The sequence below is a fragment of the Diplotaxodon limnothrissa genome, linkage group LG3 (assembly GCF_057381915.1).
Source record: "Diplotaxodon limnothrissa isolate DT_005_m linkage group LG3, D_limnothrissa_male_GT1.1, whole genome shotgun sequence".
NCBI lineage: Eukaryota > Metazoa > Chordata > Actinopteri > Cichliformes > Cichlidae > Diplotaxodon > Diplotaxodon limnothrissa.
This window is the reverse complement of record NC_140598.1, coordinates 8,921,013-8,946,949: the sequence shown is the minus strand read 5'-3', so window position 1 is coordinate 8,946,949 and position 25,937 is coordinate 8,921,013. Positions and strand designations below refer to the sequence as shown.

General features: G+C 43.8%; 1 protein-coding gene across 1 annotated transcript; it reads left to right on the top strand.

Annotated features, from left to right (window-relative positions):
- The first annotated feature begins 23,381 nt into the window (after window positions 1-23,381).
- On the top strand, window positions 23,382-25,621 carry LOC146634376 (E3 SUMO-protein ligase ZBED1-like). The gene is made up of 3 exons (XM_085350438.1): window positions 23,382-24,621; window positions 24,798-25,050; window positions 25,205-25,621. The coding sequence occupies exons 1-3, from the start codon at window positions 23,504-23,506 to the stop codon at window positions 25,619-25,621; spliced, it is 1,788 nt and encodes a 595-aa protein (XP_085206564.1). The 5' UTR covers window positions 23,382-23,503.
- Window positions 25,622-25,937: the final 316 nt, after the last annotated feature.

Genomic DNA, 25,937 nt, shown 5'->3' with positions numbered 1-25,937 from the left:
TTTATTGCCTTAGGAAACTTGTTCATTTCCACATTGACCAAAAAATTTTAACTTTGTTTTATCGTTCTTTTATTGAGTCTGTTTTATCCTTTTGTTTGGTGGCATGGTTCGGTCAGACCTCTGTCACAGAGAAAAACTCTCTGAATCAGATAGTGAGATGGTCCAGTCGTCTGATAGGTGAGCCACAGTCTTGTTTAGCCTCCCTGTACTCTGAGCAGGTACAGAGGATGGCTTTATCGATCCTTAAAAATGGTTCCCATCCTCTAAGGGGTGAATTTCAGCTTCTTCCCTCAGGACGGAGGTTTCTATTTCCGAGATGCAGGACAAAGCGTTATAAAAACAGCTTTGTCCCCGTTGCTGTCACTGAATTAAATAAGAACTGTTTTTGATTCGAAATATTAAAGTATGTGTCACAGTGAGTTTTATATATTTACTAGGTATGTGTGTTTTTAAAGGGATGTCAAATGCTGTCATTTTTCTGTAAAGCAAATTTACCTTGCCTTTGGGTATAAATAAAGTTACCTTACCTGCAGACGCTGTGCGCAGAGGTTCAGGAGCAGAAGTCCCGTTGTAAACATATCACGGCAGACCCGACGATGTTTGCATGAACGCGCTTTTTTTAAAAGTCAGGTCAAGGCTCCAAAAGCCCAAAGGCGATATAACAGTTTGTGTTTGCTACATGGATCATTGTAGTTCAGCTTTCCTTTGTTATATTTCTTTAAGAGCTCAAAATGTGTTCATTACATAAATCAAATGTAATTTTCTCTGTAGCACTTCATGGATTTCATAAGCAACACACTGTAGTTGTTCACACAAAGCATAAAGGTAAAAACAATATACACAGTGTTATCTTCATTTTAGATGTCACAAAGTATTTGCGGCTCCCAGTGTTTTCCCGAACCCTGACCCTTTGCGTGGAAACCGGGTCCAAAAGGCTCTTTGGGTGTTAAAGGTTGCTGACCCCTGCACTAGGCCCAACTGACACATATATTTGATTCCAAATACAAAAAATAATGTGTAACCTGCTGGAAGAATGTAGGAGGTTGAGACAGGATCTCAACACTTGGTGTCTGCAACAAAAGACAACAATATGTGGGCCGATCGTGGCTCAAGAGTTGGCAGCTCGTCTTGTAATCGGAAGGTTGCCGGTTCGAGCCCCAGCTTGGACAGTCTCGGTCGTTGTGTCCTTGGGCAAAAAAGCACTTTGGGGTCCTTAGGGACAAGTAAAGCGCTCTACAAATACAGGCCATGTAATGGCAGAAACATTCTCTAGTGTAAATCCTGACTAGTTCATTAACTACAGATCAGTTTCAGTGAACATTATTCACAGAGGGATCTGAGTTCCTTATACCAGACTCTACAGAAACTGTAACACTGTGCAGCTCTGCGACTCAACAATATGACAACAATGTAACACACACTAGAATCATCAAATAAAGCCCCACTAACCACTAGAACTAGAACTAACTAACTAGCACTGGACACTTGCATATTAGAGATTTCTACCACCATAGGAGGCGAGATATCATCCTTGAACCAGAGCATCCAGCCCTCGGACATAAAAAGCAACGTGGCCAGGCATGATAACACTTTGACTGAACTGCAGGACTGTGCCTCGAACCACTCTGACACCATCGCCACTCTCCAGGCCACTGTGGAGCGTTTGTCTGCGGAGGTAAAGAAGTTAGATGAGAGATGTGGAGCTCTTGAGGCACTCCAGGAGGAATAATTTAAGAACTGCAGGAATACCAGAAGGCACAGAGGGACCCAAGATGACTGAGTTGGTTCACACCTGTTGGCGGAGGCGCTATCTCTCGAGGAGAAGCCACTCATCGATCGAGCACATAGAGTGAATCGCCAGCGTCCCAAACAAAGTCATCTTCCTCGGCCCATAATCTTGAGATTGCACTACTACCACATTGGTGAGGAAATTCTGCTGAAAGCTGCAGAGAACAAGAACCTGATGTATAAGGGTTTTTAAAATAAACATCCTCCCAGATTTCCCTCCCTCTGTTGGAAACGCAGAGCCGCATTTGCAAATATGAGAGGAAGACTACGTGGGATGACCGGCGTCAGGTACAGACTGCTATACCCTGCAAAGCTGTTAGTGACCCATGGTGATGTGAGGAAAAGCTTTACCCATCCCAAAGAGACCGTAGACTACGCGGAGAAGCACCTCTCCCACCCACCTTCAAATGTATTAAAAGCAAGGATATATCTATATGTCTAACGCTGACACAGCACTGTGTTTCTTCTTTTCCCTTTATATTCCATGTAAAGGTGAATATGGAGCGTTTATGGAGCTCGTTTATTGACCAGCTGTCAGTTAGAAGGTAAGAGTTACTAGGTTAACAGAGGTTAGCAGTAACAGTACGGGGAAGTATATTGTGTTGTTCTTTTGTTGGTTTTTATTTTATCCTACTTTACTTTGTTATTTTGATTTTACCTGTTGTGAGTGCTTCCCGTAATTCTCCTTTTTCTTGCGCCGCTGCGGCCAGAGTTCACAACATTACATATTTTTGTATCTATAAACAGGAAGCTGACACTCTCCAGACTTTATCAAAGGTGTGAGCGTCACAGCAGAGGCCTTTGTGTCAACGTAGCTGAAGACAAAACACAGAAACACATGAAGGAGATTTTCCTGGCCTGGATTTTATACAAATATTCTGCAGTACATCAAAAATGAAAGAAAACCATTAGTCAACATATGAACATCACCTCTGAAGTTACAGAGCTTTGATTGGAGACACATTTTTGCATAATTAATTACATAATTAATTATGTAACCATAATTAAATGGTTACATCATCTTTAAAGTCCCCAGAGATCAGGAAAAGGGCCTGAGGGTGCTGTGTTTGGAGTCTGCTGGTTACAGTGTGCAGGACCTCACAGGCTGCTGCAGCGTCAGCAGAGGGCGGGACATACACAGCTATCATAATCACGTGTGTAAACTCTCGTGGTAGATAGTACGGTCTCATGCTAACCGCTAGCAGCTCAATGTCCTTACAGCATAGCGTCTCTTTGATAGAGAAATGCCCAGAGTTACACCATCTATCGTTCACAAACACAGCCAGACCCCCTCCTCCCTTCTTACCACTCTCCGCTGTTCTGTCATAAGAGGCTCAGCAGCTAAAGCAGCACACCTGGGTCTCCCAGCCTATTAAAAGCAGCCCTTTGCTTCACCTGCTTCACTAAACATTATTATTTTAAGCAGAGTGGTGTGATTTATGTAGGCATTGCTGTGTGACAGGATGACTTTTCTTGCACACCCACCAAATGAGGGCGCACATGCTTCCACGCCCACTGGTGACTGCACACATCCTTTCAAGGAAGCATTTCATTCATCCCTAACAAATGGAACAAAACACTGTGCAGCGTGTTCAGGTTTGAACGTGGCCCTGGCCTCTCTCTGCATCCACCTGGCACATGCAACACACATCCACTCCCTGCTGAACTGCTTGTATTTGATGTGTTGAAGTTTTGGTAAAGTTTGAATAAATTCCACTTTATTTATAGGAACATTTCATCTGTGGACTCCTGCTTCCCCTCTCCTTGAGCCAGTTTGTGACGGGAACATGACATAAGAAAAGTAATTTATCCCTTTTTGATTCTGTGTATCTGGCGCTCATCCAGTGAGTTCACACTTGGCAGAAACAGACTGAATTTGTCTGGAGAACTTTGGCTTCAGCCAAGTTAGATAAACACACTGTGTCTCTGTCAAAACAGCAGTGTAGTTGTGGCACCCCTGTGAGGGAATGACCACATTAATATTATTTTGTGTAAAACACTCATGTAACGGGACATTTTTCATTGCTATATGTATTTATTTTCAGTTTCTTTAAGAGGATAGAAAATCCATGTAACAGGGATTCATTTTATGTTAGAAAGCAGTGAGGGCGGAACTTTGGTGCTTGCTCCGGGGTTTCGGGGAGCAGTAAGTGGAGCCCACCTTCCGCTGCTTCCTCAGACACGTTCTGGAGGAAAGCAGAGACGCATCGTGTCTTCCTTACTCTGCTCTTCACCTGCTTTTACAGGTCGGTACACGGTGCTCGCACCGAAAATGTTGTTTATTGTCACCATGGTTACCCACGTTAATGTGAATGGGAGAGTTAAGGCGGTCCGCCAAAGTTATTTATATGTAAACACGGGAGAAAACCAGAGGAGTGTCCCGCGCGACCGCACCGCGAGCCCGCTCGTTAGGTGGAGCGCTCGTGAAGCAGAGTCAGTGCGCTCCTATGCTCTGTGCAAACGTGTTGTAATGCTCCAATCAAATCAGTTCTGTGAGATGTGAATGTTAATAGTTCTGTTAAAGTGACTGAGTAGATTAGCTAGTGTAACACAAGCACTCTGAGCAACTCTGTGTAGCTAACAGAGGCATTCATGGGTTGATTAAACAAGCTGTGTTTCATGATGCACTAAATAGTGATTTTGCCAGTAAATTACTGGAGGGAACAAATGTAATGTATTTACCAATGCTGTTATTGAATAGAACTGTTTAGCCAGTAAGACACTGCAGAAGACAATGTGATGTGTTTATTGATATGATAAAAAGGATGTAGCTGTTATGGAAAGAAGTGTGAACTTGAGAAAGTGAACCAGTTAAAAAGAGTATATTTCACTGATGTTGTGAAATAAGTAAATGTAATTGATGTGAATGAGGAACCAGCTGAACAGTATATTGAAAGCTCATGTTTAGTGTTTTATAGCATTTATTTGTGTGAAATAAATCAGACTCAGACACGTTCTGGAGGAAAGCAGAGATGCATCGTGTCTTCCTTACTCTGCTCTTCACCTGCTTTTACAGGTAACATATTTGTCATCGAGGTCTTCATCCTTGGGACCCGTAACATAGTAACTTCTTCATTGTTATACTTCTATAGTTTTCCCATTTTGTGAGCTGTGGATGTGGAAAGTGTCTCAGTGACACATCCACATGAAAACGGCGTTACCTTCGTTCATTTGCACGTCAAATGAACGAGCTGTTTGGACTTTAACGTCACAGCTGATGCTTCGATACTCGAACTCAAGAGTTCAGCTTCCACTCAGAGGTACAAGTACACACAGCAAAGATAAACGTGTACACAAGGTGGAACCCACAAGTGCACAGCTCCAACCAGAGATGGGCAGTAATCCGATTACTTTTTTCAAGAAACGAGTAAAGTGAGGGATTACTATTGCAAAAAAGGTAATTAGATTACTGTTACTTTCCCGTAAGCACGCTGCGTTACTGTGTTACTAAAACCGCAGCTGTGTGCAGATGAACAATGGATAATCTATCGAGTGTGGAGAGAGTGTGAGCGTGCAGCGTTTAAAGCGTGGAAGCACTGACCTTACTTTGAGTTTGACTCTGTAAAAAGTGACAAAAACATTAGCATCCGCTGTTCACTGCGTGGGAAGACAACATGCTCACTCACTATGTGTTAATGGGCATGCTTATTTATAACTTTGATAAAATGTCATAAAAATAATTCCATGCCAGCTCACCATTGGTGATCAGGTAGTTTCTGTTCCAGTTCCAGTCCCATAAATCATGAAGCTTGCTGCCAGAAAAGCTTCAAATCTCCTTTGAAAGCTGTTTGTGGTCTTGATTGTGGGAGCTTCAGTTGTCTGACTCCAGCTGCCACACAGTGCTCACTGATATCATTTGCAAAAACCCCAGTGTGACAATATTTATCAGTGAAGCAGAAATCAGGAAGTGACGACTTTTCTTTGAACATTTGCTCAGGCTAAGCTGTGCTTTCTACCACAGTTGGGAATTTCCTGGTTTACAACAAATTATTGTGTCAACACCGCATAAGATTTCAAACTACAGGAAAATCACTGGAGTTATAAGAGGCAGACAACGACACACACACCACATGCATGCTGTTGCTATTTATTGTGGATTAACCTGTCAAGGGCAAGAACAAAATAATTCTGCCTCAAATACAGGAAATCATAGCTTTCCTGTATTTCCTCCATTGTTGGCATGCTGGTTAGTGCTGTTGCTCCACAGTAAGAAGGTCCTGGGCTAAATTATCCATGAATGTAAACGGCTGTGTGTTTCTATCTGATAGACTGGTGAGCTGTCCAGGGTGTACCCTGCCTGGTAACCTATCACTTCAGGGTTATTTCCCAGCCCTGCTGCAACCAGGATAGAGATAGGAGGATGGTAGTTGTTGTAGACCCATTCAATTTCAATTGAAGGATTAAAATGTTCCAGGAGCTCAACTTACTCCATCTGAACATGTTTCAATCGTGTTTTATGAACACAACATGCAGGTTTACTGAATATGAAAAGGTTGTGTTGATTTAACTCAGTTGTTTAAGTTTCTGCCAAAGCAAAACCTTTGTGTGCAACCAGTGTCCACTATTGAATCAAGTAAATCCAACATGTTTTTGTCAGTGCAAAAGGAGTTACGGTGCCTGTATTCCTGCACAATATTGTCCCGGGAGGGAGGAAAACTTTCTGGTGAAGTTTTGGTTGATTTTTGGGTTTTGCTTGACACTAGGTTGATTTTATCAGTGAGGTTTGGATTGTTTTCTTTCTCTAAGAGAGAGAAAGATGGTTTTATGCTTGGACATGTTTGCAATGGGCCCCAGTATTTGTTACTTTATTAGTATTTTATTGGTTGCGTTTGTTTGTGCTTTTGTTACAGTGCACTGAGATAAGAACATCTGAGAGGTGTGATCCACCGGTGGTGATATTTTGGTATTTTGTGAGTTCCTGATTTAACAAATCAGCTCTTTAATCCAGACCTGAGAGGTTGAACTTTAAAGCGCTATAAAATATTCTTACTGGAAACAGTGGCAAAGTGTTTTTCTCCATGATTATAATGGGCTTGGGAGAAATTCACTTATATGTGACATTGATCACATGAGAAGTCCTGAGCCTAAAAGGATTGCAGCGAGTCAATCCAGTCCAAAAACAAGGAGCTGTTTTCCTTTAAAATGATGACGTCATCTTGCTGGTGATGGAGGCTCGAATAGGCTGCGCGTGAGACTCCATTATCAGCAATATCTGGTATGAATGTGTGTGGATGTATGCATGTGACTGGACTGTGACGGACTGACGACTAAAAGTTTAACTGACTTGATACTGAGACAAAAACGGTGCCGACTTTAGGATTAGTGAATGTCCACAACAATTCACCCAGCCTGTAGAAGAAGGGTGGAGGTTTTGTCTTGCTTTGTTTGTGCAGGAGCAGAAGGATGACAGAGACTAAAGGGGGAGGTTGTAGCTTCACATGAGTGTGAGCTGCAGACTGAACCCTTTGGTTGCTAATGTTGAGTCACTGATGTTTGCATTAAGAAAATTGTGTTTTATTAGCTGTGTTTTAATTAAGGTATCACATTATATTGTTGGGAATGTTAAATGCTAAAGTGAAGAAAAGCTTTGATTTCACTCATGACTGAACATGTTATTATTAACCATAGCAAGCTGTAAAGAGTCAATTAGCTTTTATAGATGGAAAAAAAGGCCAAAAACTCTGTTAATACCTATGAATAACAGGCAATGATAGACTTGTCACATTCAAAATAGAGATATGTAATAACAAACACGGGTCCGTGTCATTTAGGTTCTCCATTGAAATAGTCAATCATTTAGAAAAGTAGAATATATATATATATGTCTCAACGCTGTTTCTCAATAATATTAAAAACCTAAAAACTATTGTTGTGGAAGATAGAAGTCACTGTGACAGCCCTCTGACTGTGGAGGATGTTTGTAATCCTATTTCTGCACTTAAGGCCAACAAATCTCCCGGCACAGATGGTTTAACTGCAGAGTTTTATGAATCATTTTCTAATCTCCTGGCTCCGTTCTTACTGCAGCTTTTCATAGGAAGTGTAGAGAATAACATCCTCCCTCCTACTCTTACTCAGGGTCTCATAACACTTATTCCAAAGCCAAACAAAGACTTACTTCTTATTGATAATTGGAGACCCATCTGTCTGCTCAATGATGACTATGAGATTATGGCTTTAGTACTTGCTAACAGAATGAAAGAGTTCTTGGACACAATTATCGATGAGACACAATCAGGCTTTATGAGAAACAGACACCTTTCTAAGAACATGAGACTGGTTTTAGATCTACTTGATTACTCTGATTTGGTATCTGACTATAGCTTCATTCTCTTCCTGGATTTTTAAAAGGCTTTTGATACAATTGAACATCAATTTATTTTCCACTCTTTGGAAAAATTTGGCATTTTTCTGTAAAGCTATCAAAACCTTGTACACGAATGGCAATAGCTCAATTAAAATGATTAAGACTCCACCCCGAGATTTGACCTGTTATACAAGGAATCAGCACAGCTGATAAGGAGCTCATCATCAGCCAGCTAGCTGATGACACCACACTCTTCTTGAAGAATGCAAATCAAATCCGTCCAGCCCTTAGTGTTATTAGTGATTTCTCTGAGGCATTTGATTTTTGTCGAAATCTAAAAAAATGTGAATTACTAGCAATTAAAGGCTGCACTGCAAATGCTCTCTGTAACATTTCTGTTAAACAAGAAGTCACATATCCAGGACTGTTAATATCCAAAGACCAAAAGTCAAGATGCTCGTCAAACTTGTCAAACAGTGTTGGGGAATTCTCAATGGTGCTTGGTGCCATACCCTCAGGGACTTTAATGTTATATAAAAACACTGACATCTCAATATCTGCCTCAGTCACTCTCCCTGATCCAGCTGAGTCAGCAGTGGGAAAAATCTGCTTTTCACAGGAACTTGGTAACAGCAATAAGAGAATACGTAGTTTATTCCAAGAAGATCTCATGTCTCTCCCATATATAGAATATCTTACTGGAACCGACATGTTCCAGATATCACCTGGAAGACAGTCTGGATGATCCCATAAATATCTAATTGTGAACAAGGTGAAGGAAATCTCATATAAAATTCTTCATAAATGTTACCCAGCCAGTCACTATATGGTAACATTTAAAAGAGACATAAATACTAATTGAACTTTCTGTGGGGATCATCCAGAAACTGTGGCACATCTCTTTTGGTTCCTCTACACAGAGATTCTGGAAGAATTTAGCAGTTTTGTTATTGTCCATATTTTAAGGGAGTTTTCTTTACGATGGGAAAATGTTTTATTCTTTTTCTTTAAGGTCCCCAGGAAGAATGATAAATGTTTTTTTATAAAAAAATTGTTAATACTTTTAGCTATTTTATATCCATAAATGTAAGTTTATTAATAAAACACCATATTTCTGCCTTTTTATAAGGATATGAATTGTACATACAATCAATTTCAGACTCAACCAACAAAAAGCCTCTCAGAACAATATTTATATGTTGATTTTTTTCACCTACTCATATCATCATTTTTTTACTCCTGGTTCTGTATGTTCATGTTCTGTTCTTTTGTAAACTTCATCTGTTTGTATGTTGTATACTCATTGTGTTTCAATAAAGTTCGATTTAAAAAAAGGTACGTTCTAAACGAAGCTTCAGACGTCACTGATCACGTGACTCTGGCCAAACGAATCAAGCCTCGACACGGTGCTTCTGAAGCAGCGCGTTGATCTTTCTGACACACGCACCGGAGCGTCAGCTTCAAGCGGACCATCACTACCTCTCACATCTAAAGGTGTCAAGGTAACTTTGAACTGAGTTCAGTCAATCTGGAGTTTTTCCAAGTTTTCTGTTGCTCTCTGTGAGAGAAGAGCGTTAAAGGCGGGGCTCTCCAGAGTCCAGCAAAACCGGAAACCACAGCTGGGTGTGTGTAAGTGTGCAAACCAATAGAATGCATCGTGGTGGGGGGGGGCATCACGGGCAAGAAAAAAATAAAATAATCGGTCGTACCCATGCTTCCCCGACGTCATGCCAGCGCATATTGGGAAATTCGTAGGCACCGATCGGTTTTCTGTCAGCCATTTGCTGGGAGTAAGGGCGCCCTCCATTTGCGAGGTGCGCCTGCTGCTGGCGGCACAGGGAGGAGAGGGCGGGGAGTCTCTGGCTGGCTGGAGCGGCATCTAATAACAACTCGCAAAACAAAATAAAAACAACAAACAGATATTATGATACAGACTTATAATCTGCACCGATGTTTTTTCTAAATTCTATAAAGTGAGCGCGAGAGCCCTCGGTGCGCCTGCGCGCTGCTGAAGTCAAAGTAAACTTTATTGTCATCTCCGCTACAGACAGTCCAGCATATAGAGAGACGAGACGACGAGGCTGCAGTTACAGCGGTGCAAGTAAACAAACAATAAATATAAGAAGAGTAAGAAAATAAATCTACACTTTAGGACTTGGGGTAAAGGATCAATAACAATTTAAATTTATAATTTACAGTTTGATGATTTAAAGTCTCACACAACCCGTCAAAAGGGGCGGGGCCGGCTGCTTCCAAGTAGAGCGCATTTCATTTATAATGATGTAAATCCAAGCCCATCATGGATTCACGATCTGAATCCTGGGTTGTGTGAAATCCCAGAAATCAACCTTAGACAAAGTGAATCTGTGAACTAAGGTGTAGGTCTGTTAGGTTAATTGTGCTGATCCTCGGGTTGGGGGATTTGTGTTTGTACTGCAGCGCAAAATTCAAACCAATGGAAGATGGACAACAAAAGTTCAAAGCCATCAGGTGCTCAGGTTAGAAAAAAGAGAAAAGATGCAGGTAAGCAGACGTGTGATTGGATAATGGCAGGTCATCCTGAACCAATCAGACTAAACTCCAAACAATACATTATGTTACAGATTTTAATATTAATTAGTCATTGTTACTTGTTGATTTGTCCTTTTCTCATTGTGTGACGAATTATGACGACTGTTTGGTAGCTGTTATTGTCTCTCTCTCTCTCTCTTCATGTGTGTTTCTCTGGTGAAACAATAGTTTTGTGTTAATGTTAGGGCTGCACGATTTTGCATAAAATGAGAATCACCATTTTTTGGCTTAGAATTGAGATCATGATTCTCTCATAACAATAAATAAACATAAAACAACAAATGTCTCACGTTTTGTTGTTGCAGCAAAATGTTGTCCTGCTTGAAATTCCGTCTCCACCGTTGCTCGACGCTGCGTGTACAGAGCAGGTAGTGCAACAATAGAAAAATAGTTGCGGGACGGCACTGTGTAGCGTTTGTCTAGGGTGTTGATCGTTTTCCTAAATCCCTCGTTTTGCACAGTGTTGATGGAGCCATATCTTTGGTCAGGTGATAAGTGATAGCCTCCGTGATGTCTTTGTGCCTGCGGGAGTTCGACGTGTATAGGGAAGCGCTGTATAAGGTTCCCGTTATTGATGTTTGGGTGGTTGACCGGGACAGATTTTCTCCTGTCACTTTCTCGTCATCCCTGACGTGCTCTCCGTTGTTTTTTCCCTGCTAATTTTAGCATCACACGGCACAGCTTCTGTATCACGTGGTATAAGGCTCCGCCCTTGTCATTTGTTGAGCAGGAAGAGTGAGCGCTTGTTTTCATGCAGAGTACGTCCCGGATCAAAATGTGAAGTTTTACAAATCACCACTTCTTTAGTGAATATCATTTGTTACGAACTTGTATGTCCGTGTGTTTGTTTGTGCAGGTGCTGTGTTTTTGTCTATGTTAATTTAGCTGTGCCAGGGCCCTGTTCCGATTGGTGCGTGGACTTACTGCCCCGGTGTGATTGGATCCAGCTGGAGGACCCGCCCAATAAAAGGAGGCTGGAGTGCTACAGCGGGAGAGGTCCTCGCATTTCTCCTCATCACCCAGCAGTAGTCCTGTGGTAGCCGCTGGCTGCAGTATACGTGCGAAAATTGTGGAAGTGGAGTGGGTAGGGGTGAGCTGCCGTTTATTTTGATCACCCGTTTTCTCCTGTTTTTGAGTTGGTTAAGGAGGTCAGACTCTGTCTTTATTTTGACTTTATTTTGGTGAGGTCAGGGGTGCGGGATTTGTGTAGGTTTGTTTTGTTTATTGTTTTGGCCTTGGCTCACCCTGAAGTGTTGACACTCCCGTTTTGGTTCTCTTTATTCACCTTGTAAATAAATCACTTCACATCCAACGGATTTGTTGCGTGTGACTGCTTGGGTCTTGGGGGGGGAAGCGAGTGCCTCGCTCATGTTATGGCCTGGCCCTAGACGGGTCGTAACATGAATTGGGGGCTCGTCCTCTGCCTTTTTCTGTGGGTTTTTGCGTGTGTTTGGTCTGTTGGCGGTTTTCTTGGGTGTGGGGGTGGTAGGTGTGTGGAATTATGGAGTTTTCTTTGGATGATTTTGTTACTTCGCCTTCGTGGGATAGAATTGTGAAGTGCAGGAAAGCGGATTTGCTTATCATTGCTAGTTGTTATGACGTTCAAGTGTCCTATGGTGCCCGCAAAGCGGTGGTTAGGGACGCTTTGTGTGCAGAGTTGGTGGAGCGAGGCGTTCTTCCTGCCCCGCAGGCAGCTGTAGAGCAGCCTGATGGCGGGGGTGTGAAGGTGGCTCCGGAGGCTGAGCCGGGGTCGGATGCCAAAGGGCCTGTTAACGTGCTACCAGCCGAGGCGGACTCTGATGCGGCTGAGGCGGGCTCTGACACAGCCGAGGCGGACCCTGATGCTGCTGGGGCGAAGCCTGAAGCAGCTGAGTCTGGTACGGCCGGGGAACCCCTGGCGGGGCGGTCTACGGAAGATCTCCGTTTGACCCTCCGTATTAGGGAGGTGGAAGCCCGTGCTAAAGAGCTTGAGGTACAAGCAATGCACCTCCGTGTCAGAGCTTTGGAGCTGGAGCGAAAGCCCTCCACATCTGCCTCTAGTCATCCTAGTACGTCCACCGCGGTCCCGACAGGTTTTGACATCACCAAACACGTTAAACTGGTTCCCCCGTTTCGTGAGGCCGAAGTGGATTCCTATTTTAACGCTTTTGAGCGTATAGCGGCCGCGTTAAGTTGGCCGAAGGAATTTTGGCCGCTGCTGTTACAATGCAAATTGGTTGGCAAAGCCCAGGAGGTGTGTAGCAGTTTATCAATTGAAGATAGCCTGGATTATGACGTCATGAAGAAGACTGTGTTGCAGGCATATGAGCTCATCCCAGAAGCCTACCGTCAAAAATTTAGGAAGTGTGAAAAAACCGCCAATCAGACATTTGTGGAGTTTGCCCGTGAGAAAAGTCGCCTGTTTGAACGATGGTTGCAGGCCAGTAAAGCACAGGATTTCGAGGGGCTGAAAGAGCTTCTTTTGTTAGAGGAATTCAAAAAATGTTTGCCGGACCAAGTAGTTATTTATCTGAATGAGCAAAAGGTGACCTCACTTGCTAAAGCGGCAGTGATGGCTGATGAGTTTACTCTCACCCACAAAACTATATTTTCAGCCGCTGTCTCACAGAATATTAGGGTGGGACAGGAAAGGAAGATAAAGTCACCAAAGATAGGACTGAAAGATAGACAGGAGGATGGTGTTAATCGCGACTGTTTTTATTGTCGCGGACCCGGACATCTAATCGCTGCCTGTCCTGCGCTCCGGAGGAAAGAGCAGCGCAAAGGCTCTAGAAATCCAGCGGGCGTAGGTCTCATCAAAGTTGTCCCTTTGCCTAAATCGCATTCCACTCTCACCCGTGATTTGCACCATGTGGATGCAGAAATAGAGCCACGTTTTACACCGTTCATCACGAAAGGCTTTGTTTCTGTGACGGGAGAAGAGGGGGACAAAGTGCCTGTTACTATTCTTCGGGACACAGGTGCGCATCAGTCGTTTATGTTGGATAGTGTACTACCATTGTCAGATAAAACTGCTTGTGATTCGGATGTGTTGGTTTGGGGAATTAAGATGAGCGTTCTTCGGGCGCCGTTACACAAAGTCCATTTACATTCGCCCGTGAAAACGGGGCATGTCAAAGTTGCGGTGAGTTCCCAGTTGCCGATTAAAGGGGTTTCGTTTATTTTAGGAAATGACTTGGCTGGTGGGACAGTTTTCCCACCGCCTGAAGTGGTGGAAACGCCTATTTCTTCTGTCACCGAGGTTGTCGCCCCTTTGTTAAATGTGTTTCCTGTTTGTGCAATCACTCGTGCGCAGTCACGCAAATTTGATGACGTTATGGATGTTGCTGACACGTTTATGGCGACGCCAGACGGGAGAATATCTCCCAGCCGTGAGAGTGACAGAACAAAAAGCGATGTGATGAAACTGATGCCAGAGCTGGATGAGAAATTGAATAGGGATGCATTGATAACCGCTCAGCAGAATGACTCATCACTGGCTCCCTGTTTTCTATCTGTAGCTAAGAGTGCAGGAAGTGAATCACCCACTTCTTATTTTTTGCAAGATGGAGTTCTTATGAGGAGGTGGTCCTCTGACCGGTGTGGTTTGCCTGGTGCTACGCAGGTGGTGGTGCCGAAGCCACATCGAGGGCAGGTGCTTAGCTTAGCGCATGATGCCAGCATGGCTGGACATCTTGGGGTGAACAAAACATATCATCGGGTGTTGCGCAACTTCTTTTGGCCAGGGTTGAAAGCTGATGTGGTGGCATATTGCCGTACCTGTACCACATGTCAGATGGCGGGGAAACCTAACAGACCCATTCCACCTGCTCCGTTACATCCTATTCCAGTAATAGGTGAGCCGTTTGAAAAAGTAATATTGGATTGTGTGGGTCCCCTGCCAAAAACCAAATCCGGACACCAATACATACTTACAATAATGTGTTCAGCAACAAGGTACCCAGAGGCAATTCCACTACGCACGCTGAAAGCAAAACCGGTGCTAAAAGCACTACTTAAATTCTTCTCTACTTTCGGGCTTCCAAAGGTTGTTCAAACAGACCAAGGAACGAATTTCACCTCAAAAATGTTTGCACAGGTCGTGGAGGAGTTGCACATAAAACATGTAAAATCCAGTCCATACCACCCGGAAAGTCAAGGTGCTCTGGAAAGATTCCATCAAACCCTCAAAGCTATGCTGCGCAAGTTCTGCGCGGGGTCGGATAGAGAATGGGATGAGGGTCTGCCGTTATTGTTGTTTGCAGTCAGAGAAACCACTCAGGAATCCTTGGGATTCAGTCCGATGGATCTGGTGTTTGGACACGTGGTCCGCGGTCCCCTCCGCCTTCTGAAGGAGAGGTGGTTGTCAGAAACTTCTGAAACTCAGCATAATGTTCTGGATTATGTTAGCGGACTTCGGGAAAAGCTTCACCTTGCATGTCAGTTAGCTCGAGAGAATCTGTCACATACGCAAGCTAAAATGAAAACTCGCTATGATAAAAAAGCTGTTTGCAGAAGTTTTCAGCCGGGAGAGAAAGTGTTGGTGTTGTTGCCTGTGGTAGGGTCCAGCTTATCAGCTCAGTTCGCTGGCCCATATGTGGTGGAACAAAAACTCAGTGACAACAACTATGTGATCCAGACCCCAGACCGCCGGAGAAAGTCTAGGGTTTGTCATATTAATCTGTTAAAATCGTTTCACTCGAGGAGTCCTTCGGGTGCGCCGTCTCCAGTGTGCGCCGCTAGTACTGTTTCTCCCTATGAACCCTCTGATGACGGGCTACTCCAGAAAAGTGAAGCGCTGGGTAGCGGCCGGTTGAAAAATTCGGAGATCTTAAATGATTTAGACACATATTTAGTCCACCTGTCTGAACCCACTCGAGCTGACATCACTGATCTGATAGAAAAGAACTTATCACTTTTTTCTGATCACCCTCGTCAAACTGCGGTCCTGTGCCACGATATTGATGTGGAAGGACATAATCCGATTAAGCAACATGCTTACCGAGTGAACCCAGTGAAAAGGGCGATAATGCAGAAGGAAGTTGACTATCTCTTAGAACACGGTTTAGCCTTTCCGAGCGCCAGCGCATGGAGTTCGCCGTGTGTGCTAGTACCAAAATCCGACAACACTCCTCGGTTTTGTAATGATTACAGGAAAGTTAACGCTGTTACCAAACCTGATTCATTTCCTCTTCCTAGAATGGAGGATTGTATTGATAGAGTGGGATCGGCATCGTTTGTAACCAAACTTGATTTGTTAAAAGGTTACTGGCAAGTACCTTTAACTCCCCGAGCCTCTGAAATATCTGCTTTTGTTACACCGGACCATTTTCTCCAGTATACGGTTATGCCGTTTGGGTTGCGTAATGCACCCGCTACTTTCCAGCGCCTTATGGCCAAAGTACTGGCGGGCGTGAATAACTGCGATGCCTACCTGGACGATGTTGTCATTTACTCATCCACCTGGTCTGACCACTTACAAACACTCTCTCTCGTTTTCAGCCGTTTTCAGGAGGCCTCGCTTACGTTGAACCTAGCCAAATGTGAATTTGGCAGAGCCACCATCACATATCTGGGAAAACAGGTGGGTCAGGGACAGATACTGCCGGTGACCGCGAAAATACAGGCGATCGTTGAGTTTCCAGTCCCACAAACGAGAAGGGCGCTGCGCCGATTTCTAGGAATGTGTGGTTATTATAGAGGGTTTTGTAAGAACTTTGCCACTGTCGTCGTTCCTCTCACCGATTTGATCAGTCCGAAGAAGCCTTTTGTGTGGACGCCTGTTTGTCAGACTGCTTTCGAGTCTGCGAAAGCATTACTGTGCAGTTCCCCTGTTCTTACGGCCCCGAATTTCATGTCCCCTTTCAAGCTCGAGGTTGACGCTAGTGCGGTTGGTGCAGGAGCTGTCCTTATGCAGGAAGACCATTGCGGCGTGGATCGCCCAATTTGTTACTTCTCAAAAAAATTCAACAAACATCAGATGAATTACAGTACCATTGAAAAGGAAGCCCTTGCCTTGTTGTTAGCCCTACAGCATTTCGAGGTGTATATCGGATCCAGCTCTATCCCTGTTCAAGTGTTCACTGACCATAACCCATTGGTTTTTCTCTCCCAGATGCAGAACTCTAATCAGAGACTTATGCGTTGGTCCCTTCTCTTGCAAGACTTCAACCTGCAGATTAGGCATAAGAAAGGGACGGAAAATGTCATCGCGGACGCCCTGTCGAGAGCAATTTTGTAGTCTAGGATTAAACACTAGAAGGATTGTTTAATTCTTATGGAAGGGGGTGTTACGAACTTGTATGTCCGTGTGTTTGTTTGTGCAGGTGCTGTGTTTTTGTCTATGTTAATTTAGCTGTGCCAGGGCCCTGTTCCGATTGGTGCGTGGACTTACTGCCCCGGTGTGATTGGATCCAGCTGGAGGACCCGCCCAATAAAAGGAGGCTGGAGTGCTACAGCGGGAGAGGTCCTCGCATTTCTCCTCATCACCCAGCAGTAGTCCTGTGGTAGCCGCTGGCTGCAGTATACGTGCGAAAATTGTGGAAGTGGAGTGGGTAGGGGTGAGCTGCCGTTTATTTTGATCACCCGTTTTCTCCTGTTTTTGAGTTGGTTAAGGAGGTCAGACTCTGTCTTTATTTTGACTTTATTTTGGTGAGGTCAGGGGTGCGGGATTTGTGTAGGTTTGTTTTGTTTATTGTTTTGGCCTTGGCTCACCCTGAAGTGTTGACACTCCCGTTTTGGTTCTCTTTATTCACCTTGTAAATAAATCACTTCACATCCAACGGATTTGTTGCGTGTGACTGCTTGGGTCTTGGGGGGGGAAGCGAGTGCCTCGCTCATGTTATGGCCTGGCCCTAGACGGGTCGTAACACATTTCAGTCTCAGACAACCTCGTTTCTCTTACAGAGGTTGAATGCACCTTCTGCGGATGGCGGTACCACACAGTGTGCGTGGACTTCCCCTGCACAGAAGGCAACTACAAATGCTGTGAATGCTAAATAAACAGAAACAAATGATCCCTGTTGTCTTTGCTTGATGATTGGTTTGAGTCTTGACAATCCACATTGCTGGCGTTGCATCTTTCAATGGCAGGTATCAGTGTTCAAACCTTTTGTGTTTGTTTCCAACAAGTTGCCCACCTCGGGAAACAAAAATGTGTTCTTTTACTTGTCAGATGAACATATGAGACACTTTGACTCTTCAGTGCAGTGTGGAGCCTAACAAAGATCTGTTTTGTGTCCCAGTTGATCAGCAGGAGGAGGAGAGTCTGACGGAGCAGCAGAGGAACATTTTCAGCTACTTGGACTCAGCTCAGCCACTACAGAGGAAACAATGAGCTCAACACAGAAGGTGACAGACAGAGCAGGACCATATGACCAAAGATATTTATCACCATATACATTTGAACATTTGCCATAACGATGTAGCTGACGATAGAATTGACACCAGACAAAATACTTTACAGCTGCTACTCTACTAACTAACTAACTAACTACTAACTCTACAGCTACTCCGGGCACGGGAACAACAGCGTGAACATAGTCATTAGCACAAAAAGTCGGCTCAACAAAGGCAGTCTTAGGAGCAATGGTCATGGGTGAGACGGAGAAATCCTTATCATGTTTAGAGGAGACACAAAAAATAGCTCCAGAAGAAATAGATCTAGCATCTGTGTCAAAAGGAACAAAAAGAGTGTCTGCTTCACCCACCACAGCCGACTGTTTTGACATCCTGAAGTCCGGCTGTGGGGTGCCGCGCCGGTGACGCGAACGTCGCTTCCTCCCTGCCGACTGCTCCGGCGGACCGGGCAAAACCTCCGGCGGGCCGGGCAAAACTTCCGGCAGGAGAAGCTGACGTGACTGTTCCGGGGCGGCCGTAGTCCGCTGCTGCTGGACAAAGTCTGTGGATTCCCGAGCTCGCACCACCCCCCGGGCTTTATGCAGGTTGCAGATTAAGCCTGAAACTCCCTTAAGCTGGCAGAGGTAGGGATTTCCTTCCAGGATTGCCTCGATGGCTTTTAACCCCACCACTCTTGCCCTTGCGTTGGTGGTGTGGGTTACCCAGTCCATCAGGCGTCGGATGCGTGCGAGGTCGCTCTCTCCAGACAAAGCTGCTGGATCCATCTTGTGGCTGGTCCGTACTGTCACGGCGAGTGAGAGGAGCCATGTGGAGGAAATGAAGGGGGATCCAAACGCAGGCAGTAGTGGAGAGGTGAAGGTGGTTTATTGAACACAAAATGAGGACAAACAGCAAATGGAGCTCGAACTAAACTATACAGGGAAACAGCTAAACTATAGCGCAGAAACCAGAACATGAACATGAAGCAGGGCGAGCAGAAGCAGACGATGGTTAACAGCAGGGTGAACACACGAGCGAGACACGGTGGTTACACAGACGGACCAGCAACTACAATGACGGAGGACACGACTTGAATACACACAGAGAAACACGGGAATTACACACAGGTGGTGGACACAGCTGGGAATAATCCGTAAGACGAGACAGAAGTAAAACTGAACACTCACATAAGACGCAGACCTTCACAATAAAACATCACACGCAGGCTCGACATAGAGAGACAGACAGGAAATGACATATGAAACTAAACCCACATCTTAAACCCAGATAAACAGAAACATGGAACTCTCATAATAGACATCATATTCATCACCATAACACGACGAGAGAACAAGAACACAATCCCTGATGCAAACTTAAATCAAAACACAATGAACTCAAAATACTGGGTCCAACGGACCCAGAACCGTGACAGATATATGAAATATTCCTTTATTGGGTGAGAAAATCAGACCATGTCATAACTGCTGTAAGTCACACAGAATAGATATCAGAGCCTTAAACAGGCTGACTTCTGCTAAATGGGTCAAACTGGGCAGAAAGTCTACAAACACATAACATCCTTATAGAATATGATGTAACACTATAGATCAACTTACCTCCGAATATATTAAATTCAATTTTATTTATAAGGTTATAGGTTTTATGGAGATGCCATCCTTGTGTTTTAGTGGCAAATAAAGTTGGCAGTCATCGGCATAACAATGAAATGAGATCCCATGCCTTCTAAGGATAGAACCCAGAGGCAATAGATACAGTGAAAAGAGCAGTGGCCCTAAAATTGAGCCCTGTGGGACGCTGCATGACAGAGGAGCAGAAGACGATTCATAACCGAGAAGGCTGACAGAGAAATATTATTATTATTATTATTATTGATTGCTTATATTTGAACAATTGTGAAACCTCACTGTGGATGTAAGAGTGAAATTATGTGGATATCTTGAATCCACTTTATTGTGTAATATTTTATGTGAGTATTTGACGGAAGACGAGCAACATCTGTTGTGGAAGCTAACAGGTTTAGAATAAACAAACATTGGATTTATTATCACTGAATAATTCTGTATAAATCTATACAAATTATAGAAATATGTAATAGGAACCAACAAAATAATCTAAATTATAAAATAGTGTGTGTGTGTGTGTGTGTGTGTGTGTGTGTATGTGTGTGTGTGTGTGTGTGTGTGCAATCAGGAGGGATGGGCATGATTTTAGTGTTTGAACAGTCATGAATTATCTTTAACAGCAGGTTGGATGTAATGTGTTAGAACTACCAGCAGGTGGGGATAAGAGACCTTTAAGGTGTTTGGTGCCACGCTCCACCTTCAGGTTTAAAACTAGTGTTAATGGAGTTTGAAGGTTGAGTTTGTTCCACGACTGCATTTCACTCACTGCCTCTGTTTGTATCTCTGTCACTGCAGGACCAACATGGAGCCAGAAGTCAGCGCTCTCAGGAGGCCGACAAACCTCACAGAAGAAAGGGAGAGAAAAAACACACCTGTGACGAGTGTGGGAAGGGTTTTACTGTGAGGGCTTCACTAAAACAACACCAAATCATCCACACTGGAGTTAAAGCGTACAGCTGTGATCAGTGTGGCAGAGCTTTTACTCACAGTAGCAGCTTACAGAGGCATCTAGTTACCCACTCTGGAATTAAGGCATACAGCTGTGACGAGTGTGGGATGGAGTTTACTCTGAAGGCTTCACTAAAACAGCATCAGGTCATCCACACTGGAGAGAGACCATTCAGCTGTGACTTGTGTGGAAAGTCTTTTTCCTTCAAGGTTTCCCTAAAAAAACACCAACTCATCCACAGTGGAGTTAAAGCGTACAGCTGTGATCAGTGTGGCAGAGCTTTTACTCACAGTAGCCACTTACAGAGTCATCTATTTACCCACTCTGGAATTAAGGCATACAGCTGTGACATCTGTGGAAAAACTTTCAGCCAGAGAGGGAGCCGAAATGAACACCTACGCATTCACACCAGACATGATGTGTACTGCTGTGAACAGTGTGGCAAAGAGTTTACAACAGACGCACACTTACAACGACACATGTTTACCCACACTGAGGAGAGACCTTATCAATGTGACCTGTGTGAGAAGACTTTTAAATCTCCACATGACCTGAGACGACACCAACAGATCCACACCAGAAAGAGACTCTACAAGTGCAGCTACTGTGAGGTATGTATTTATATTGTTATCTTGTCATTTTAGCCTGACTGTTTGGAACAACTCTGCTCATTAAACTGTGTTAGCATGTTAGCAATTCTACTGCATGGAAAAGCAGCTCTGAGTGATTATTCAGATTTTCCTTTCAGTTATGATTTTAGTATTACTGTAGTATTATGGTGGTAGTATTGTAGTTATTGCAGCCCAGTAAACTGAGTGTGTTAACTGAAACAGTCAAATGTAGTTGGACGTCTGCAGAGATGCTCTTTATTTCAGGCGACGTTCAGGATACAAATGTTGAAGGACTGACTTACACTGTCTTTGTGTCTTTGTTTAGAAGCAGAGCAACACAGATGGATCCAGTTCTCAACCCTGTCATCACTGTGGTGGTGGGAAAGACTTTCATTGTGACCTCTGTGGAAAAACTTTCAGTCAGCAAAAGACCCTAAAAGTACATCAACGTAGACACACTGGAGACAAACTGAAATACTGCAAAGAATGTGGGAGAAGCTTCACCACACCAAGTGATTTAAAACGACATGAACTGATTCACAGTGGGGTTAAAAAGCACCTCTGTGATCAGTGTGGGTCATCCTTCACCACAGCAGGTCAGCTTAAAACACACAAACGAGTCCACACAGGAGAGAAACCACACAAGTGCAGACACTGTGAGAGAAGCTTCTCACATTCACATAATCGTAACATTCATGAACGTGCACACATGGAAGGAAACTACAGCTGTGACCAGTGTGACAAGAGCTTCAGGAATCTCAGTTCATACTCTGCACACAAACGATCCCACGTTACTAATAAACTGTTTCACTGTTACCAATGTGCCCAAACATTCACCTCATTGTCTGCTCTGTGCAAACATCAGCGCGATCACTCAGGGCTGAAATCACTCCCATCACTGGATCACAGTGAATCTGAAGACACAGAAAGATCCTCTGGTCAGACTCAAAAAGCTTGAGATCAGGCTCCACAGAGTTCAGATAGAATCATTTAAACTTGTGTTGAACTGAACTTGTTGCTGGGCTGAACTTCTACATAATACAGATCTACATGGGATCTTCTTTTCTGTTGTTTTACTGAGTCAGTTTTGTCCTTTTTTCTCTGTCCTGGTTTTGCTCGTCTGTAAATGATTGAAACTCAGTCAAATAGTTCATTGTTCTCCAGCAAAACGTTTTGGAAACTCATGTTTAACCTTTAAAACTCTGACATGTTTTAGCACACAAGGCTTCATCGGGGAGTTCACTCATGATTGGACCATGAGAACAAAGGTTTTTAGTTCTTTCAAAGAGAGTCTTGGAGATGTTTGATGTTTCTGTTTTTCTGAAACCACCTGAAAGAAAAACTATTTTTCTTGCTTTATGTAGTGTGGAAGTTTTTAATGTTTCTTCATCTGTGATGTTCTTGAATGTGTTCACGTGAAGATGGTACAAATAAACTGTCCTTTCAGCTTTAGCTCCTAATTTATTCATTATTTATGGATGTAGCACAGCAGCCGTCTCTTGATTAACACATGGAGGGCTCGGGATCTGATGGTGTCGTCTCCCTAATTTGCCCACTCCACTGCAGCAGGCCAGAGACCACACCCCTGCCACAATAAGTAAAAGTATATCCTTGCTGTACCCTTAATGCTAAATGTGCTAAATTAACCGCTGCCTTTGCCCCTTTGGGATTATTCTTATGTCACTGGGATGTTGACCTTTGACCTTCACATTAGAGAGATGGGCAGACATAATTAGTGTATGAATTTTAAAGTAACAGGTAATAAAGAGAGTGTAGCAAATGTAGTCAGGTTTATTACTCTGTATCACACATGAGTGCCCGAGGGAGGCGGGGCTGACTGGGGAGACACAGGAAACAGAGAGACAGGGCTGACTCGACATGAAACGATGAAACGTGGGACACGGGAACAGAAACTAAACACAGGCTGAAATGAACACTGAGGGAGGGAGAACTAAGATTACTGAGAGCCTGATAAATAAGAAGAACAAAAACCAAGAAAAACAAGAGTCAAAGAAAACCAAAAACACAAAGCATTGGGCCAGGACCCACTGCTGTGACATTTATATGTGATAAAAATAGGGGTGTCAAATTATCGCGTTAATTGCGATTAATTAATTACAATGCTATTTAGCGCGTTGTGTTTTTTAATCTCGTTAATCTAATTTTTAATCTCTTGACGTCATTGATTTTGTATGAGAGTTGCTATGTTATAAAATCCGTTTTTATGTGCTGGGCTCCTTGTGCTTGACTTGTTGGGGGTGGAGTCACGTCGTGAGGTCAAGGTGAGAAGTGGTGATTAGCTTACAGTGTGGATATGGAGGCGCATCTGAGAGTTGTTGGCCCAATGAACGGGAAATTTGTATTTCATAAACGCCCCGACGGCACCATTGACAAAGGTAAAGTGGTCTGCCTAGAGTGTAAGAAGGAGTTTGCTTACCACCGAAGCAGCTCAAGTTTGGCCTATCACCTCAACGCAAAGCACCCAGCCGCGAGTGCAGCAACAGCTAGCAGTGAAGACGTTAGCAATATAGCAAGCCAGAGCAAAGCTTTTCGCCAAACAAAACTAGAGAATACCCCTCGTATGAGCAAGTCTGCGACCGACAGGCTGACTAATGTTATTGCCAAGTGGATAGCGATGAACTGTAGGCCGATAAATATAGTAGAGGACGAAGGATTGACAGAGGTGTTGCAAATTGCGTCCAATGACCCGTCATACAAGCCGCCGTGCAGGACTACAGTAACGACCAAAATCAGCAAAATGTACGACGGCGAAAAGAAAAACAAACTTGAGATTTTGGCGGAGGATTCTCCCAACTGTGTTGCTATAACCGGAGATCACTGGACCTCAGCTGGCAACCACAGCTATTTTGGGGTGACTGGACACTTTATTGATAGTGAGTGGAACCTCAACTCATTTGCACTGACCGTCATGAGAACAGAAACCAGGCACTTTGCTGATAAATGCGCCGAACAGTTCCTCAAGGTAGCAAATGACTGGGGTATTGAAAACAAGATATCCACCATTGGCACAGACAGCGCAGCAAACATGCTGGCTGCTATGAGAGCACTTCCATATGAGCACATCGCCTGCAATGCTCACATTCTCCAGAGGACCATCACGGTATGTCTCGATAGCAGTGGTTTTGTCGGTGTACTGGCAAAGTGCCGCAAGATTGTTGGTCATTTTAAACAAAGCCCTGCGAGTACCACAGAACTTAACCAACAACAAGTAGCACTCGGAAAGAAGAGCGATCAACTTATACAGGATGTACCCACCAGGTGGAACTCGACTCTCGCAATGGTCTCACGCCTCCTATGTAACCGAGAGGCTGTCCAGGCTACGTTGGACCAACAGAACCACAGGTTGGTCTTGCCAACCGAAGCTGAGTGGGCAAAACTGCAGAGGCTGGAGCTCCTGCTTGAACCATGCAAGTAAGTTCAAATAAACACCTTCCCATTTTAATTATATAAACTACTGTTACATGTGTAAAATCAAAATTAATGAACATAACAAGGAACTTTTAAGGACAATTAAATTGGAAATCAGTTACACTTTGATTTAAATGAATCCAGCTAGGTTTATTTAGCAAACCTCTCCACCTCTGCAGGTATGTGACAGAGCTGCTGGGTGGTGAGGCCTACGTCTCTTGCTCTGTAGTGCTGCCTGCTTTTCGCCATCTGTACCGTGTCATGGACATTACTGATGATGATCCTGCCTACGTGGTGAAGTTCAAGAATGCCTTCCAGAAGGATCTGGCAGCACGACGAGCTAATGGCAACGAGATATGGTTCGAGGTGGCCACAGCATTGGATCCACGGTTTAAGGATTTGAAATGTCTTCCAAGAGAAAAGAGGGAACAGGTAGGACAATAAGGTTAAGCTGGACTAATGAGTCCAATTCATTATCAAATCAAACTTTTATTTATTATATGGAACACAAAGTTCTTTACAAGATTAAATAAAATTAAAAAAAAAGCACTTAGTTTTAATCACAATCATTCATTCATTCATTCAGGTGTGGACCATTCTGGAGAATATGCTCCAGGCAGCAGAGCCCAGAAGAGCAGATAGTCTCCAGCCCTCCACAGAGGATGATGGACCAGCTCAGAAGAAGAGGAGGAGCGAACTCCTTCTGGGGTCTGACTCTGACTCAGAAGATGGAATTGAGTCTGGAGAGCTGCAGCGCTACAGAGCAGAACCCAGCATCAGTATTGATGACTGTCCCCTGCAGTGGTGGTATGCTCACTCAGGAGTCTATGAAAAGCTGTCAGTCCTAGCACAAAAGTACCTGGCCTCCCCAGCTACCTCTGTACCCTGTGAGAGACTCTTTAGCCTTGCAGGCCACATAGTGCAAAAGAAAAGGGCAGCCTTGCTTCCAGAAAATGTTACCAGGCTGGTGTGTCTTAGCGACTGGATGAGGAAGAAGAAATGAGACACATGTGGTCAGCATAGCTGCTGTGTCATTTGTAGCCTACTAGAATAGATTGCTTGATGTTCAGCACTTTTTTTTGTGATGGAAGAATACTTTGATGTGCTAACTTGCAGCACTGCAATGTCAGTTTTATTTTTCATTATCTGAAGCAGAGGAATTTCAGTGCTGTATTGCTCAGAAAAGAGCAACTCTGATGTGCTAACTTGCAGCACTTAATTTATTTGATTTTATTTGTATTTATTTTTCCACTTATTTTACAAAAGAATACAACAGTATGTAAATGGTTGCATCTGTTTAACGTTTGTTAAACAATAAA

Bases quoted from the DNA above. Each gene is read 5' to 3' on its own strand.
- LOC146634376 (XM_085350438.1), top strand. From the start codon at position 23,504: ATGGAGGCGCATCTGAGAGTTGTTGGCCCAATGAACGGGAAATTTGTA. The intron at 24,622-24,797 runs GTAAGTTCAAAT...CCACCTCTGCAG, and splicing joins CTCCTGCTTGAACCATGCAA to GTATGTGACAGAGCTGCTGG. The intron at 25,051-25,204 runs GTAGGACAATAA...TCATTCATTCAG, and splicing joins CAAGAGAAAAGAGGGAACAG to GTGTGGACCATTCTGGAGAA.